This window comes from Zootoca vivipara, chromosome 12 (genome assembly GCF_965207765.1).
Source record: "Zootoca vivipara chromosome 12, rZooViv2.hap1.1, whole genome shotgun sequence".
Classification (NCBI taxonomy): domain Eukaryota; kingdom Metazoa; phylum Chordata; class Lepidosauria; order Squamata; family Lacertidae; genus Zootoca; species Zootoca vivipara.
In genome coordinates, this window is record NC_142595.1 from 10,525,609 (window position 1) to 10,541,088 (window position 15,480).

The 15,480-nt window shown below is 47.6% G+C and overlaps 2 protein-coding genes across 2 annotated transcripts; one reads left to right on the top strand and one right to left on the bottom strand.

The window, feature by feature from the left end:
* Positions 1-679: 679 nt before the first annotated feature.
* Positions 680-6,773, top strand: PSMC3IP (PSMC3 interacting protein). The gene is made up of 8 exons (XM_035136403.3): positions 680-746; positions 1,907-2,022; positions 2,705-2,794; positions 3,006-3,117; positions 3,308-3,453; positions 4,046-4,099; positions 6,088-6,147; positions 6,328-6,773. The coding sequence occupies exons 1-8, from the start codon at positions 710-712 to the stop codon at positions 6,382-6,384; spliced, it is 672 nt and encodes a 223-aa protein (XP_034992294.1). The 5' UTR covers positions 680-709; the 3' UTR covers positions 6,385-6,773.
* A 753-nt stretch (positions 6,774-7,526) lies between these two features.
* Positions 7,527-15,106, bottom strand: MLX (MAX dimerization protein MLX). The gene is made up of 8 exons (XM_035136402.3): positions 15,036-15,106; positions 13,613-13,649; positions 12,825-12,914; positions 12,124-12,230; positions 11,809-11,908; positions 10,995-11,094; positions 10,541-10,742; positions 7,527-8,592 (listed from the first exon to the last, which is right to left on the bottom strand). The coding sequence occupies exons 1-8, from the start codon at positions 15,081-15,083 to the stop codon at positions 8,536-8,538; spliced, it is 741 nt and encodes a 246-aa protein (XP_034992293.1). The 5' UTR covers positions 15,084-15,106; the 3' UTR covers positions 7,527-8,535.
* Positions 15,107-15,480: the final 374 nt, after the last annotated feature.

Genomic DNA, 15,480 nt, shown 5'->3' on the forward strand with positions numbered 1-15,480 from the left:
CGCATTAATCAGGGTCCAATCTTAAAGGTCAGGGAAAGGTTTAACAAAGTGCTGTCTGTGACAAGTAAGGTGGCAGGTTTTGGAATAAGTCTTGGCCGCACTTTCATTCCGACTACCGCAAAGTGTACGGGCTAATAAAGTTTTTTTTAAACAGAAAAAAAACAACCCTTCAAATTCCTTTCTCCTCGCCTTGCCATCGATCAAATGGTTACTTTCGTGCAAGTTAGAATAATTTCCCCATGCTGCCAGAATTTATTAAAGACTACAGGAATTACCGGTAGTGCAGTCCAGCCTTGTAAATCATTCTAAACGCCTTTTGAAATGGTAACATCAACTCCCTGAAATTAGACAAGAGCCTGAACTTCCTTGTCTCCGTGGCTGCCTTTTTGCGAGCAGGCGGGTCCCCCCCGGTCCCCCCCCCCCGATTCCTGCTGAGGCCACCAGCCAGCTGCATTTACCCCGCGAAAACTGCATTTATCCTTGTTTACTCCCGCGAGCCCGGAAGCCAGGCTGTGCTTATCCATCTACAATTATAGCTCCGTGGTTTCCCAGTACGCCCTCCCTCTCCTGGCCCGAACGCGCTCCCGGAAGCCGGGCAGGGCCTATCCATCCACAGGTATGGTTTCCACTGCGCCCGCCTTCCCGCCCTCTTAGCGGCAAGCTTCCGCTTCCGGGTTTTTCCGGTAGGGGGGTCTCCGCCGTGGCCAGGATGAGCGGAGCAGGGAAAACCCGGGAGGGAGCTGCAGGTAAGGCAGTGCGGGTGGGGAGAAAGTGGGGAATCGAGGGGGAGGCAGAGGAGGTGGGGAGAGAATGAGCGCGAGCGTATCGCCGCTTCTAGGCCGCGGCTCGGGCCTTCCCTCCGGTCCTTTGCGTTGCTAGGCAACGTCCGGGCCTCTCGCCGCAGGCCTCCCTCGCCCGCGGAGTCCGGATCCAGGCCCCTTCTGGCGGTGTGTCCGGAGACCTGTTACCTGCTTTTTGCCTTTCTTCAGGCGCCAATTCTCCCGTTTTCTGGAAGGCCACAGAGGCTGCGTGGCGATTATTATCGTTATTATTATTATTATTACTATTATTATTCATTGCATTTGTATACCGTCCTTCATTTGAGGGCCGCAGGGGGCATTACCAACTAATAATAATGATAAGTAAATAAATAAAAGAACAACAAGAACAAAACAAAACAAAATACGTAACAAAGGAACAAAAGCAAACCCATAACACCCTCCTTTAATCAGCCAAAGGTCTGGTTATGAGGAGGAGGTTGTGAGAGCTCCAGGTATAGGGCGGTATATAAATTCAATAAATAAATACACGGAGGGACATTTTCACCCGGCGCCTAAAGATGTATGATGACGACATCAGGCAAGCCTCCCCAGGAAGAGTGTCCCGCAAAGGGGGAGCCGCCGCTGAAAAGGCCCCATTCTTGTGTTGTGTATCTCTCAAGGAGGGGTGGGGGGGCGCCCAGAGAAGGGCCTCGGGTGCTGATCATCGCAGGATCTGGGTCTGTTCATGTGATGCTGGAGCAGGTCCTTGGGATGAGCTGAACCAAGAATGGAAGCCCTCGGTCCTCTCTCTGTGTGTTTATTATTAGTTGGGGGCAACCCAAAGCAACTTGCCAACAAAGAAATAAAAAAAACTCACATTGACACATTAAAACCAGAGTGGGCGGGGGAATGCATCAATACGTATTTGTTAACCACCATCTTTCCTTCCTATATAAACATGGCCATATACTGAGGATTCCTCCTATTCTTTCCCACTGCAGTTCTTCCCAAGTTGCTGTCATTGGCAATAGAAGGGCCTGCTTTCTGCACTCTTGATGGAATAGCCTTGAACGCCATTTTGCTTTCTCTCCCCATCACCATGCTCCTCTTTCATTGATTCACACCGCTTCTTTCTGTTTCCAAAGGAGCTGGAGAAGGTGCAGCTGCCATCCTGCTACGTTACCTCCAGGAGCAGAACCGGCCTCACAGTGCTCAGGATGCCTTTGGCAACTTGCAACGAGAGCATGGCCTGGGCAAGACGGTGAGAGAAGATCTTAGAGGTGAAGGTGTGGGGGCTGTATCATCCACCATTAGCACAAAAATAGACATGTGCATTATCTCTCAAAAGCTAAGCACATTCTGTATACCTTTCAAATGCCTCAGATTATGTTGGATAGTTCTAGTTTGATACTGTCTGGATTTTACGCAAATCTGGCAAATATTTTGTACTTCACAATGCCGGACATTCAGTGGTGTGAACCATCCCTAAGGTAACTGACTGGCTGAGATATATACTTGTTTCTCTATACAAGTTATAAATTCAGCTAAGTTTTGTCTGCTTACAGCAGCAGTTTCTCATCATGTTATACAGTGTAGTAACGTTGCAGCATGGGAGGCTGGCTGTAGAAAATCTCACACTGTGCTTCCTAGGATATTGGGCTCTACAGCTCTTCCCACTTCCACAGCTTACTGATTTTTCCCTGGCTACTACTAGATAGCAGTGTGAGTTGTCAAGTACAGTATCATGCTGGACTTTAGAATTCATGTTTAGTAAGTCTCCTTTGATGTGCAAGTATCTTGTGGGAAGGGGAGTCCTAAAAGTTGTAATTTTCAGTTTTTGTTGCTTGACAAAGATACTTGGATGCGCATACAGAAGATCAGTCTGTCCACTTCACAAATATCTTGTGAATATTTTTTTTCTCAGTCCATTCTTGTTTCTTTAGGCTGTAGTGAAGGCACTAGAACAGTTGGCTCAACAAGGGAAGATCAAAGAGAAAGTGTACGGAAAGCAAAAAATTTATTTTCCAGATCAGGTAAGGGAAATGCCTTTCAAGTTCTATGGGAAGTAAATATTTGCTCACACCAGTAACTGAAGCAAACTATTAAAAAGATTTTCAACGACAGCTGTGTAGGTTGAAATGTAATTGCTGGGCAGGGAAGTAGAGTTTGTGACATGGTAGCAATTTTATCCTCCGTCTCATTGGTCTTATTATGTTAATAACCCTCACGTCTTTGGTCATGCAGGATCGCTTTGGTAGTGTGAATGACTCGGAGCTCAAAGGCCTGGACAATGAGATTTCGGAACTGTCTTGCAAAGTACAGACCCTCCAACAGAACTGTCGTCATATGGAGTCAGGTGTGTTCAGGCAGGTTCAGTCCGTCTGCTGTGCTAGCCTTTGCTGAGTGAGTGCATGTGCGATTGAGCACTTGAACAGTATGGAGCCTTTGTGAAATGTTTGTATCTGAGCCATAGTACACAGAATGCCTAGAGTCCTTCCCACTGACCGATGCCATCTCAGATGTTGTAACTAGCAATTCCATTCCAGAACTGAAAGAACTGAAGGGCTCTATGACAACCCCAGAGATGGTTAAGGAGATTGAAGAGTTAAAAAAAGATTGTGCCAATTATACAGAGAAACTGGAGCGAATTAAATCTGCTGCCAATCATGTGACTCCTGAGGAGAAAGAAAAGGTAATGGAGCTGCCAAGGGAGAGGCCATTAGTGGAGACTGGCACGGTCCAGACAGGTATAGTTCTTTCTGGGTGCCCTGCCAATCTCTGCCAGCCATACGCAGGGCCCCTAATGCTGCTGAATTTTCAGCTAGCCTCAAACACCAAAGGATGGGAGGACTCCAAAATGCATACTGTCATTCATTCATTCATTCATTTACTTTCCTGGGATCTGGGCAGTCCCAGCACTCATCCTGTACCTAGAGCATTGAAATGGGGATAAATGTTGATTTGTCTGGAGTTGTCTGGCAATTAATCAAATCAAGGCAACCAGTGAGCACATGTTCTCAGGAGCCTTTTAGCTGTGGGGCTTGTTTGAAATTTCACCAAAGCAATTTTTGTACTATGGATGTCCTTACTCACAAGGTAAACAGTCCCCTCTGTCAAAGCACAGCTGCTTGCCATTTCTGGGATTCTTTCCCACCCAGAAAGCTTGTGCACACTCTGTCCAACACAATTGTTGTGGTTTTGGTTCTCACATCATAGCTGGCTGCGTTCCTGGCCATTCGGTTGGGGACTGAGTGTAAGAATTGTTTTCCATTTGCTTGTTGCAGGTGTACAATGAAAAGAAGCTGTATTGCAGGGAATGGCGTCGCCGGAAGAGAATGGTAAGGCAGCTTGTTTTTCATATAGGATGGAAAGAATTAATGGTGTGCACAGCCCCAAGGGCAATTTTTAAAATGCTATTGTTTAGATCAGAGGTACTACCCCTCCCCCTCCCTAACACCCCATACATGTTGTGTTGTAGTAGGTTGCCCACCTTTGGTCCCCACCCTTTACTCAGCTCTCACCTGTGACTCTTAGAAGATGTCAGCATGCAACAGTGGCCACATGCCAGGAATGGCTTCAACAGGCTGGCTAAAGCAGGCAAGAGTGGCCAATTGGTCTCAAACCCTCTGTGAGTTAGGGACTTCCCCTGCATGAAAAGACAGGTTCCGGCGGATTGAGCGGACAAAACCAATACTGGGTTCAAGAAGGTGGTTTCTGCATGTGCTGCAGAGGGAAGTGAGGGGAAGATGGGGCTTGTCCACCTGTGAAGGTAGCCCACCTAGGAGAAGGAAAACTCTGATCCTAAACCTCTGCTGCCTTATGAGGTATCGTTGGAAGAAAAGGTTAAATAGCAAACCCCACACAAATCCAGAGTGGAGTCCCTAAGACGGTTGGACGGCACCTTGTACGTCTCCTTCCGGCAACTCCTGCAGCCAAGCTGGTGCTGAACGTGATGCTCTATTTCTTTTGGACCACATCAGCAAGGTCAAGAGGGGGATCTTATCATCTGGGCTGCCCATGAGCTCAGGTTACTTTGGTGCTGCTGATGCAGAAGTTTCACTTCATCCCCAGAGGTGCACTCCATTGTCCCTCCTCTTGAGAGACGGATGCCAACAATTGTTTAGTTCTGTAACTTCATCCATCCAGATGTGCATAGAATATGCTATACACATGTGATAGGTGCTACGCAAGTCTGGAAAAACAAAAAAGCAAGGCCCTACAATCTTCAAATGCAGATCCACTTTGTTGCCCAGTTTAATCTGGTTGCAGCATTCTTGAAAATTCTCGCTTATTATGTTTATTGTCCCTGGGATTGTGCTTTCTGTTTAACACTTGCTAACCTGTGGTGGGAGCTATGAGGGGCTGTGGTTTGCATGTCGTTTTGCACCATGTCTTCCTTGCCGAGGATCTTGCCCACACACATGAATAGTTATTTGCTTATGAAATCTCTTTTCTTCAGTTTGTTTCCTTATAACTCCTTTTAGGTTTGTAGCTGAGCGCTATACCAGACAGTCCAATTGGCTCTTTTTTGTATTTTGAGCTAAATCTTAATTCTAGGCTTAGTCACTATAGTCTGCTGAACGAAACAACAAGTTCTGGTTTTTAAAAAGAGAATGCCCAGGAATTTCAAGTTTCAAGATGGATATGAAGTTTAGACCTTTTGTATTTCTCATTGGCTCAGCATTATAATACTAAGCTAAACCTTTAGCATGATCCCGCAAGTGTGCTGATGCAAGTTTAGAAAATCACAGCTGATTTGATCCTTCCCTGCTCCTTCCACACTACCAGGAGCAAAACCATTGTTTGGATCACCATTACTTCTGAATCTGGTCTCCAGAATCATACCTAGAAATGGGAAGGCCTGGAAAAACCCCAGGGGAAACCAGATTTTTTCTCTCGTTTTTTTCTGGAAAAATGGGGGGGGCGCAGTTTGATATAGTTTGAATATTTCACACACTTTTTCCAACATTTTTTATGGGAAAGGGGGGGGCTGGTTGTTGTTTTGTTTTTTTTTTCATTTTTTCCGGGGTTTTTCCAGGCCTTCCCATCTCTAATCCTACCAGACTGTTGTATTCTGCACTATTAAGTACTCTGAGGAGGGTGTTCTTCAAGAGGTTGAGAAATACGGAATAGCTTGCTGCCATTGTTCCTCCCAGCTACAACTTATAAACTCAACCGTGGCTCCTGAAATATTTAGGCTCATCTTTTTTGGGTAATTTTTGTCTGTACCATCAAGAGGGTTTGTTTCTGTCTACCTACACTGTGGTATAATTCTGTCTTGGTTGAAGGGCCAAGTAGCCAAGTGTCTTTTGACTCTCTCCAACAGGCAACAGAGCTACTTGACGCAATCCTGGAAGGCTACCCCAAAAGCAAGAAGCAATTCTTTGTGAGTACAAACCCAACCCACCTGCCACTGAATGACATAGCCACATAACAGTGGGTTGAGCAGGCTTTTCTCGGCGAGCTCCCATAATGCATTAGTCCAACTACTGCGCAGAGGTGGGATATAGGATGCTTCTGTTTTCCTGCCCTGCATCTTAAGGAGTCTGTGTTGTCCTTTGTGCAGGAGGAAGTTGGCATTGAGACAGATGAAGATTTCAATGTTACTTTACCCACCGTCTGAACCCCAAGGCTTCCCTGTTTTATGAAACTGTCACCTACTTAGCACTCAAGTTTCAGTCTTACATATTCCACATCGCTGTATATTTTTGAAACTACGTTTGCGTTCATTGGAGATAAGCAGACCCTGCCTACTGCACTATTATTTCTTAGTTCCAGCACCTCTCCCCTGGCATGTCAGGCTAATTGCCATTTTGTTCTTAAAGCTGTTAGTCTCACTACACAGGACTGCTGATCAGCACTTGAGAAAATTGTCTGGGGGTGGGGTGCGGGACACAAAATAAAATACTTGAATTAACTCTGAAGGCTGTATCATTTTTCTCTGTTTGTAACCAGCCTGCATCCTGTATAGATGGTGTGTTGTGCATATTAAACCCTCCCAGCTCCTTTGCATTCTGTGTTTAATGCTTCTTCTGTCTGCTTTGGGGAACTTGTGCTTCGTCTAAACTATGCATTGGGAGGGGTGGCTGAATATATATATAAATTGGCTTAGTTATAGACATATGTGGTTGAGATACCTCAGGAAGGTTCCTTTGAGATTTTAACTATAGAAATATTTTTTGCAGAGCAGCATTTGTTTGTTCGCTTAAAACGGGTCAGCAAGGCTTACCGGCCATGAGCCAGATTGTCCGTGGGCCGGACCAGCACAGCGCAACACCAGAAATCATATCTGCAGCACTGGAAATCACTTCTGTGCATGCCCAGACGCCAAAAATCACACCTGTGCAGAAGCGATTTCCGGCATCTGGGCATGCGCAGAAACAATTTCTGGCGCCGCTCACCAAGTCGCTGAGTTTAGCACAGTGCGTGGGGGGATTCACCGAGCAGGCATCTCGGTTCGGGGGTGGCTCGTGGGCCGGTGAAACGGTCTTCGTGGGCCGCATCCAGCCCATGGGCCGCACGTTGCCGACCCCTGACTTAAAAGGCTGGTGTGTTTTTAGCCTAAGATAGCCTGACTTGCGCAAGTAACACTTGGGGGTCTAGAGGATCGCTCCATCTCTCACTGAGAAGAGCAAAATGCTGGAATCACTTTAGTACTGGAACTCTCAAGGTATTCTGGGCTGGAATGTTGTGTTGGAGAAACTGGTTTCTGAAATTTAGCTTTGTCTATGTGTGGCTGAAAACAAACAGGCAAGCACAGTCCAGTCATTCAAACACTTAGCAAAATTTATTAGAATTGCTTGTCATGATATAAAAAAATAGTTTTCATTTTCACAAGTGAGGTCTGTCTAAGCGAGGCCTTATCCACCAGCCAGCAGCAGATCTAGAAAGTGGTGCTTATAAAAGGACAGGGGACCCTCCTCCTTTGTAGCTACAGAACAGAAAGCAGAAGCTGCAGAGGAGGGTTGGCTTAGGCTCACTTTTGCTGCATTTTTAGAAACTGGGGGGCTCCGAGGGGCTGAAAAGGCTTCCCCTGCCATGTAAGCCTTGCCATCCTCTCTCATTCTGTGGTACTGAAGGCAAACGGTATTGTGATCCGGTCAAACAATTACAGAAGCTGGAACTGGAGAGCAAGGCTTCAGTGTTAGCATGGCTTATTGCCCTTCTGCACGGCAAGCAGAATACCTCATGTATGCAAAACACACCCATTCATTGCATAACTTGTTCAGGTTGCAGCCCTTAGTAGCCCAAACTAAATGTTGGGCAAAGGCATCTGGGTGTGTAAATAGGGTGTCTGAAAAAAACACAATAGAGAGGTGGCTTTGTTTTAAAGTGTCCACACCAAGTTAATGCCACTTAGACCAAAGCCTTATGTGTACTGAGAATTTAAGAGCCTCTGCTCCTGATTTGAGGTGAAGCGAAGGCTGGAAGAGAGCTTGAGTCCCGGTACTTGCGTACCTGTAGGAAAGGAACTTTGCTCACAATCAAACCCCAGGACTGTGCGTTGTAGATGGATTTCTATCAGACAAGCTAGGTCAACATGAAGAACACATCAGGGCCAAGGCTTGAAAGAGCGAGACCGCAGCGACTGATCCTCATGAACAGACAGCTAATTTCTTTCCTGCTCACATAAGGAGGCCGAGAGAAGGGTTTCAGAGGTCAATACAATCAATAGCCCTCCAAAAAAGCTTGAAGAGGAAGTACTGGCAGGAATAGCCTCTTGGCTACAGAGCGCCAGGCTACAACACACCCCTCCTGGGGTGCCCAAGTGTGGTCAGTAGAGCTGGCTCTTCAGTTGTTGCAGGACGCCAATCACAATGTCCCGTAGGGTCTAGGAGGGGAAAGTCCATAGGAATTCATAAGAGGCTGGTTCAGGTTAAAGGGTATTTACTCTGGTAGGGCTGGGAAGACAGGGAAAACTAGCCTGGATGGGATTAAACCAGAACCTTTAGTTTTCAGACTCCTGACCCATGGGAATCCTCAACCTCTTAACAGGGGGACACCACAGTCTTGCTCCTTACCCTAAGGACCACCTGAGACATATTATTATTATTATTATTTATTTATTGTTTATAACCCGCCCATCTTATGTCCCTGTTTAATCGCTGAGACCTACTGGAGGAATGCCGTTAACTGTCTCTCAAGTGAATGAGGACTGTCGGTATCTATGAAAAAGTTAGCATGGCTGATCCAGCAATGTGGAATGCCCTCACGATGGAGATCAGCCAAGATACATCACATCTTATTTTTAGAAGAAGAAGAAGAAGAGTTTGGATTTGATATCCCGCGGCTAACATTCTCCTTTCCCTTCCTCCCCCACAACAAACTCTGTGAGGTGAGTGAGGCTGAGAGACTTCAGAGAAGTGTGACTAGCCCAAGGTCACCCAGCAGCTGCATGTGGAGGAGCGGAGACGCGAACCCGGTTCCCCAGATTAGGAGCCTACCGCTCTTAACCACTACACCACACTGACTTCCTTGGGTTTACGTTGGGTGGATTTTATGTGATTGGCGACTTCCTTCTGATTTTATGTTTGCTGTATGTAGCTTAGACGTTTTCTATACGAGTTAGCAGTATACAAATCTTTTTGTAAACAAATACTACACAACAGTTGGAGGAGGAGCCAGTTGTCAAGTTCGTCAGGATCATCCTGTGTAAAGTGCTGGTAATCAAAGCCTGATGTGGCACTATCCTGAGGATCTGAGGTGGGGCGGGGGAACACTTGAAAAAGTTGAGCAGTTTATCAGCATTGAGCAACTATGGAAGAGATTTCTAGTAATGGAAGGGAAGATCTTCTATGAATACATATCTGCCTTCACATCTCGACTCCCTTCCCAAAAATTGTGCAAGTTAAAACACTCAGGTCTTACTGTTCAAACTAAATTGTGAGTTTACCTAGGTAAATGTTAATGTGGGTGCTGAATTGAGATGTTCTGGTCACAGAATTCTTCAGCAAGCAGAGCAGCAGGCAGTAAAGCCAGGGCAAAAATCAGCAGGAGTGGGGACATCTTAGGAGCCAAGAGGAAGTTGTGTCCATTGGGACACAACTGTACCACTTCCGCAGCACTTTGTCATCTCACTGCTGGGGACCAGGCTGGTATGAGCTACTCTGGCAGTCCTGAGTCTCAGAGCTGCATTTATTCAGTTTTCAGATATGCAGCTGAAACCACTTGGGCACTAAATGAACCGATTATCAGACACTGGGAGAGGAAAGGCAGATGGACTGGGAGCTGCCATAGCTGGGAACACTGAGGTCCATGAGATCAGAGACCTGTTGTCTCCTGAGTCAGAATGGGGCAGAGCATGCTATAGGCTGGCCAGCCGCCCTCATCTTTTTGAGTCCAGTGATGGACAAGCAGCTCCCACGTAGGCTGAAAGCGTTATTCATACTTCTCCAAAAGGCCCATTTTTTCCCCTGATTTTGCCCCTGCATTCTAGTGGAAGGGGTTAACCCTTTGCTACCTGCTCTAGTGCCCTGCTGACTTGGGAGTATTTGCATAATTAAGGTACTGTGGAAGATAAGGAAACCATTTCTCTCCTATCAGGAGTTCAATCTACCCAGTTCCAGCTGTACAAAGAGATGAACGCCATAGGCTGCTGAGTGGTACTTAGCAACAGCAGGAGGAGTTAAGGAAATCCATCTCATGACCCCTTGATCGATTCAATTTCCACCTGCTTGCCTCTGAGGCAGCACGGACTCCAAAGAGGTTAGCATGAGCAAAACAAGCACGTATTTGCTGCACGAAACTGCCAGCCGCATGCTCTCAAACTGCGGAGTTACCTGTGGCTTGCAGTGCTCTTCTATCCAGCTGAAGACACATGCCGAGAGCTCCTGAAAGCTTGTCACGGAGATGGAGGCGTTGAAGGACTGGAACAAGGAATCCATGATACCCTGGAAAACGTTGAACTTCACCTGGTCGGAGACCTGGTTCTTCCCTTCATTAGGATTGTCCTGGTGAGCTTTGACAATCTGTTCGTAGTTTCTGAAATGCATAAATGTGGCTGGTGAGCTTAGGAGAAGCGGGTTGGGCTGGAAAGACATGGAGGGCTTATTTGAACTCGGGGATGTTTTATAGCAGTTGTTGCAGCGGGGAAAGCTAAAAGCTCCAAAGAAACAGGATAGAATTGACTGCTCACAATTAAGGAGTTCACTTCCGTCCCTTATAAATATTGTAGGAACGGCTGCTACTGAAGCATGCTGTCTAATGGCATGTGTACATAACAGAGGGTCTTACATTTTCATGATTTTCAAGGCCATTACATCTTTCCGGAGCGTGGAGACCTCTTCCTCCTGCTTCTTCTTTTCCTTGTGCAAGAACTGGATATAGTCAATGGCTGAGGAGCAAAGACATCAGCGGGTTAGAAGGCAACCACAGTGGGGCTTCTCAAAACATAACCAGAACCTGTGGGCTATTCTGCTCTGTTAACTCAGGAAAGTTGCAGTCTCTCTCCCCCCTAGGAGGATGACAAGGAAGCTAGGCTCCCTTTAAGCACTAGTGCTAGTTAAAGGTAAAGGGACCCCTGACCATTAGGTCCAGTCGTGACCGACTCTGGGGTTGCGCGCTCATCTCGCATTATTGGCCGAGGGAGCCGGCGTATAGCTTCCAGGTCATGTGGCCAGCATGACAAAGCCGCTTCTGGCAAACCAGAGCAGCACATGGAAACGCCATTTACCTTCCCGCTGTAGCGGTTCCTATTTATCTACTTGCATTTTGACGTGCTTTCGAACTGCTAGGTTGGCAGGAGCTGGGACCAAGCAACGGGAGCTCACCCCGTCACAGGGATTCGAACCGCCGACCTTCTGATCAGCAAGCCCTAGGCTCAGTGGTTTAACCACAGCGCCACCTGGGTCCACCTGGGTCCCTAGACACATCTATTCAGAGTTTCATAATCTGAAAAGGAGAGCGAGCGGGCAGAGGATGAAACTAGTTTCAAGACTAGTGGGAGCTTGGCAGGAAATAAGACGGAAGATATTAAGAAATAAGATGCACAATGCAAATGGAAGGAAGATTGAAAGCCAAACACAACCCAAGCAGTTCTTCAACTCACTTTTCTGCAACACAATTGCCTTGCTTAACTTCCCTGAGCCTATGGAGAAATCCTGCTGCTGGCATGTAGGTACAATCGACTGCAAATCGTCGTAGCCTTTCTGTAGGAGAGAGGGAGAGTGGTGTTAAAACTTACAAAGCAAGGCTCGCCCCCCCCCCCCACGACAAAATGATTAGTTAAGTCAGCACACCTCCAGCCGCCATTTCTGGTTTCCCTTACTCTGCTGCTCCAGGGGAGGGGAAGTGCAAACTTGCTATGCCAGGGGGACAGAAAGGGGCATTGAGCATGGATGTGTAGGTCACCCCACTTTCTGACCTTGATGGCATCCCGCCGCTTCTGCTCAGCCTGCGTGTGGGCGCGGCGGCGGCGGTCTTTGTAGATTTCTTTATAGGCTTCCTGCTGGTAGTCGGAGTCTTCATCATCTGCAGCAGGAGAACAGGCCTTGTCAGCTAAGGGGCAAGGCAGCAGGAAGGGGCCTAAGGGAAGCGGGGGAGGGCGCCCAGCAGCTTCCTCACCGCAAGATTTCATCAGGCTCAAGTTGCTACGAGAAAACTGCACGGTATATTGGAAGAATCGCCATTTGTAGGCTGTGAAAGTGCAAGCCAGCCTCGGATTCCTTTTCTGGAAATAAAAAGGGAATACACCCCTGCTAGGGGGCTTCCTTTTCTCTGCATTTTCACACTTCCGTGGGCCACTGAGAAGGAGGGATGGGACGTTAACACCTTGCCAAAAAAGCCAGGGATTAGCTGAGAATTTGGCTATGTCAAACTAGGAGTGCAGTTTCCAAAAGTCATTACCAACTACGGTAGCTGCAGGCAGGTTGGTGAACCTGACGTCCCATTTGGTAGTCCTTTAAAATATCTCTCCTTCCATGGCACCACCTTCAATTGGAATACTTAAGACACTGCCTCCCGGCTAGCCAGGAATAATGCAGGGGTACAGGTGAAAGGCTCTGTTCGCTTCACAGTTGGGAGACGAGTGACTATTCCATTGACAGAGAAGCCAGTGGGCTGTACCTGTGTTGGGTACTGAAGAGGCACTGGTGGAGCCGATGCTGTTTGCTCTTGAAACAATGCTCCCTTTCCTCCTGCTTTCCACAAAGAGTGCTGAAAGAGAAACACCACCAAAGTAGACCTGACAAGAGTGCATCCTCAACATAATTTTACTCCTTAATACCCTCTATCCACCCTACTGCATTTGCAGTTAGGGGGATAAAAGGGTTCGGTCCTCCCTCTTTGATGGCACACTTTTATGTGAAGCAGGGATTTACTGGTTGCAATTGGGCAACCGGGAGCTAAGCTACAGTACAGCAGTGTGATCTGTCTCTGGTAAGTGTATGCACGGCACAAAGGGCCCACAAAAACTAGGTCCCCATAACTGCCTGCCTCCCTCGTAATTGTCCCTTGTCATTTCATGCTTCCAGCTCAAAGATGAGGCGTCGTCCCTCTCCCATGCTAATAATATGGGTGCAATATACAGGGGCACACAGATTCACACAACCCTCCCGTTCCCAGCTGAACGCTTCCGAAGGGGCAACACGGGAGACCTTGTCCTTCCCAAATCCTGTGCGTGTCTGAGGAGGGGAGGGGAAGAGTCAGTGGCAACCACAAACTATGGCTAGCCAAGGTTTGTGGATCCAAAGCCCAGTTGAAATGCGTAGGGCCAAAACACAAATCCACCAAGGAAGGGAATACTCCTGTTAAAACACAAGGGCCCAGGGAGAAGCAGGGGAAGCAGCTAAGGATATTTAGTAAGACGATAAGCAATACAAGAAGTCATGAGAATGGGGATACCAAACACTTACCAGGATCCAGCCCGTTGTCGCTAAACGTTGAGTCAACCTGGTTTGTTGTGCCACAAGAAGGGTTTGGGGGGGGGGAGAGGAAATAAGACAACTTTTTCTTTAGACACATGTCAATGTCTTACTCGAACTGTGGCTGGTTCTGAACAGGCATTCTTAAGCATCTCTAAAACTCATACCTCTGTGCCAAGTGCACAAAGAGGGGTGTTCAACAAATACGCTGTCATCTCATGTCAAGTAAAACTAAAACAAAATCAATCCATCGGCCCCCATTAATTTTTTTTAAAAAAACCTAATTACTCTCTGTGTAGAAAGATCAAAGTGACAATGCAGGAAGCCAACCTCCTGAAAGTTTGCTTTTGCCCTCATATATTTTATAGCACTAAAGGAAGGAAAATGAAAGTTATATATTGCAGCCTCTGGATACGAGACAAGCAATATTCCTCCCTACCTTCTGAGGGGGAGTGTTGCTTTGGGAAGTATCCCAGAATGTCCAACAGCAGTGCCTAAGAAAGGATCTTGGAGAGCTGCTGCCAGTAAACAACACTAGGTGGGATGGCTCAGTGGTCTAAGGCAGCGTTCCTGAAACAGGAGCCTCTCAGTTTCAGGCCTTTTGGAGCAGAGGTCTCAGTGCCGAGCTTTCTCCACTCCTCTTTCATTCTGGCCCATTTGCAATGCAGCAGAAAAGGAGTAATGGGCACTATAATCTTTCCCAGCTATTTTCCTATGCACTTAGCAGCTCAAATAAACACAAACATTCAACAGGGTCTCTCTCCTTACTCTAGTAGTCTTTCCCAACTTTGGGTTTCCCCCAGTGCCTGTTGGACTACAACACCCATCATTCTTGACCGCTGGACCTACTAGTTAGGGATGATGGGAGTTGTAGTCCAACATCTAGGAACCCACAGCTGAGAAAGGCTCCATCACCGTGATCGCAGAGGGAGGGTCAGTTCAGGCTGTCAAAGGGGCAGGAGGAGTCTTGAAAGCCCAGAATGCCAATCCCGGGGGAAGCAACTGCTGCTTTTTTTTAAGTCTCCTTGGCATCTTTTAATGCAATTAGGAGGCGTTGTTTATCAGCTCCATTAAGCCACGTTTAAAGTAAGCCCAGATTTCAGCTGGTTTCGTAACAAGAGAAATCCGCCCCCAAAGGCGATCAAGCAAGCGCCTTTCTTCCCACTTCTCCCTGTTCACTGACCTGGGGGGGGGGGGTTTACTTATATACACTGAAAATGCCCCAGGCCTGCTTCCCAGTGGGGAAGGGGCATTCTTCACATGCTCAGAGACACTGTCTTCAGCGCCTCGCGGGTTCTGAGCTGAGCAGGCTCCCGGGACGCACCCACCCACCCCGTCCCGTAGATCTGCCCCATGGCTTGAGCCTCAGTCCCCACCCGCTCGCCTTGCCCTTACTTCCCCCGGTCTCACTCACTCGGGCTGTCCAGGAGCTCTCCGGAGAAACGCTCGGCGGCTCCGCCATCTTTCCAGACCCTCCCCCCCCCCGTCCGCCCCCGGGTCTGGCACAGCGTCACGCGTCATGCCGTGACGTCGCCCAATCAGGGCTGCGGGAGGGAAGATCTTGGAACGGAGTGCGCTCGGATGACCAGGGGAAATATTACTTCCCACCTCCCACTTAGAAGCCCTGCAGGGTAGGCCAGCCAGCCGTATTCCTTGAAGCCTCCATAGACTTCCAAGTCAGGCAGATGGCAATTGCAGACGTTGCAAAAGCGCAAAACAAATTTTAAACAGAAATCACAAGGAAGTAGGAGCAGAAACATCTCTCTTCGCCTGTCCCTTTTTGGGGTGGGGGGTGGGGAGGACACCAGCTGACTGGTCACAGCTAAATCATTAAAAAAATACAATTCTCCCTTGATTCC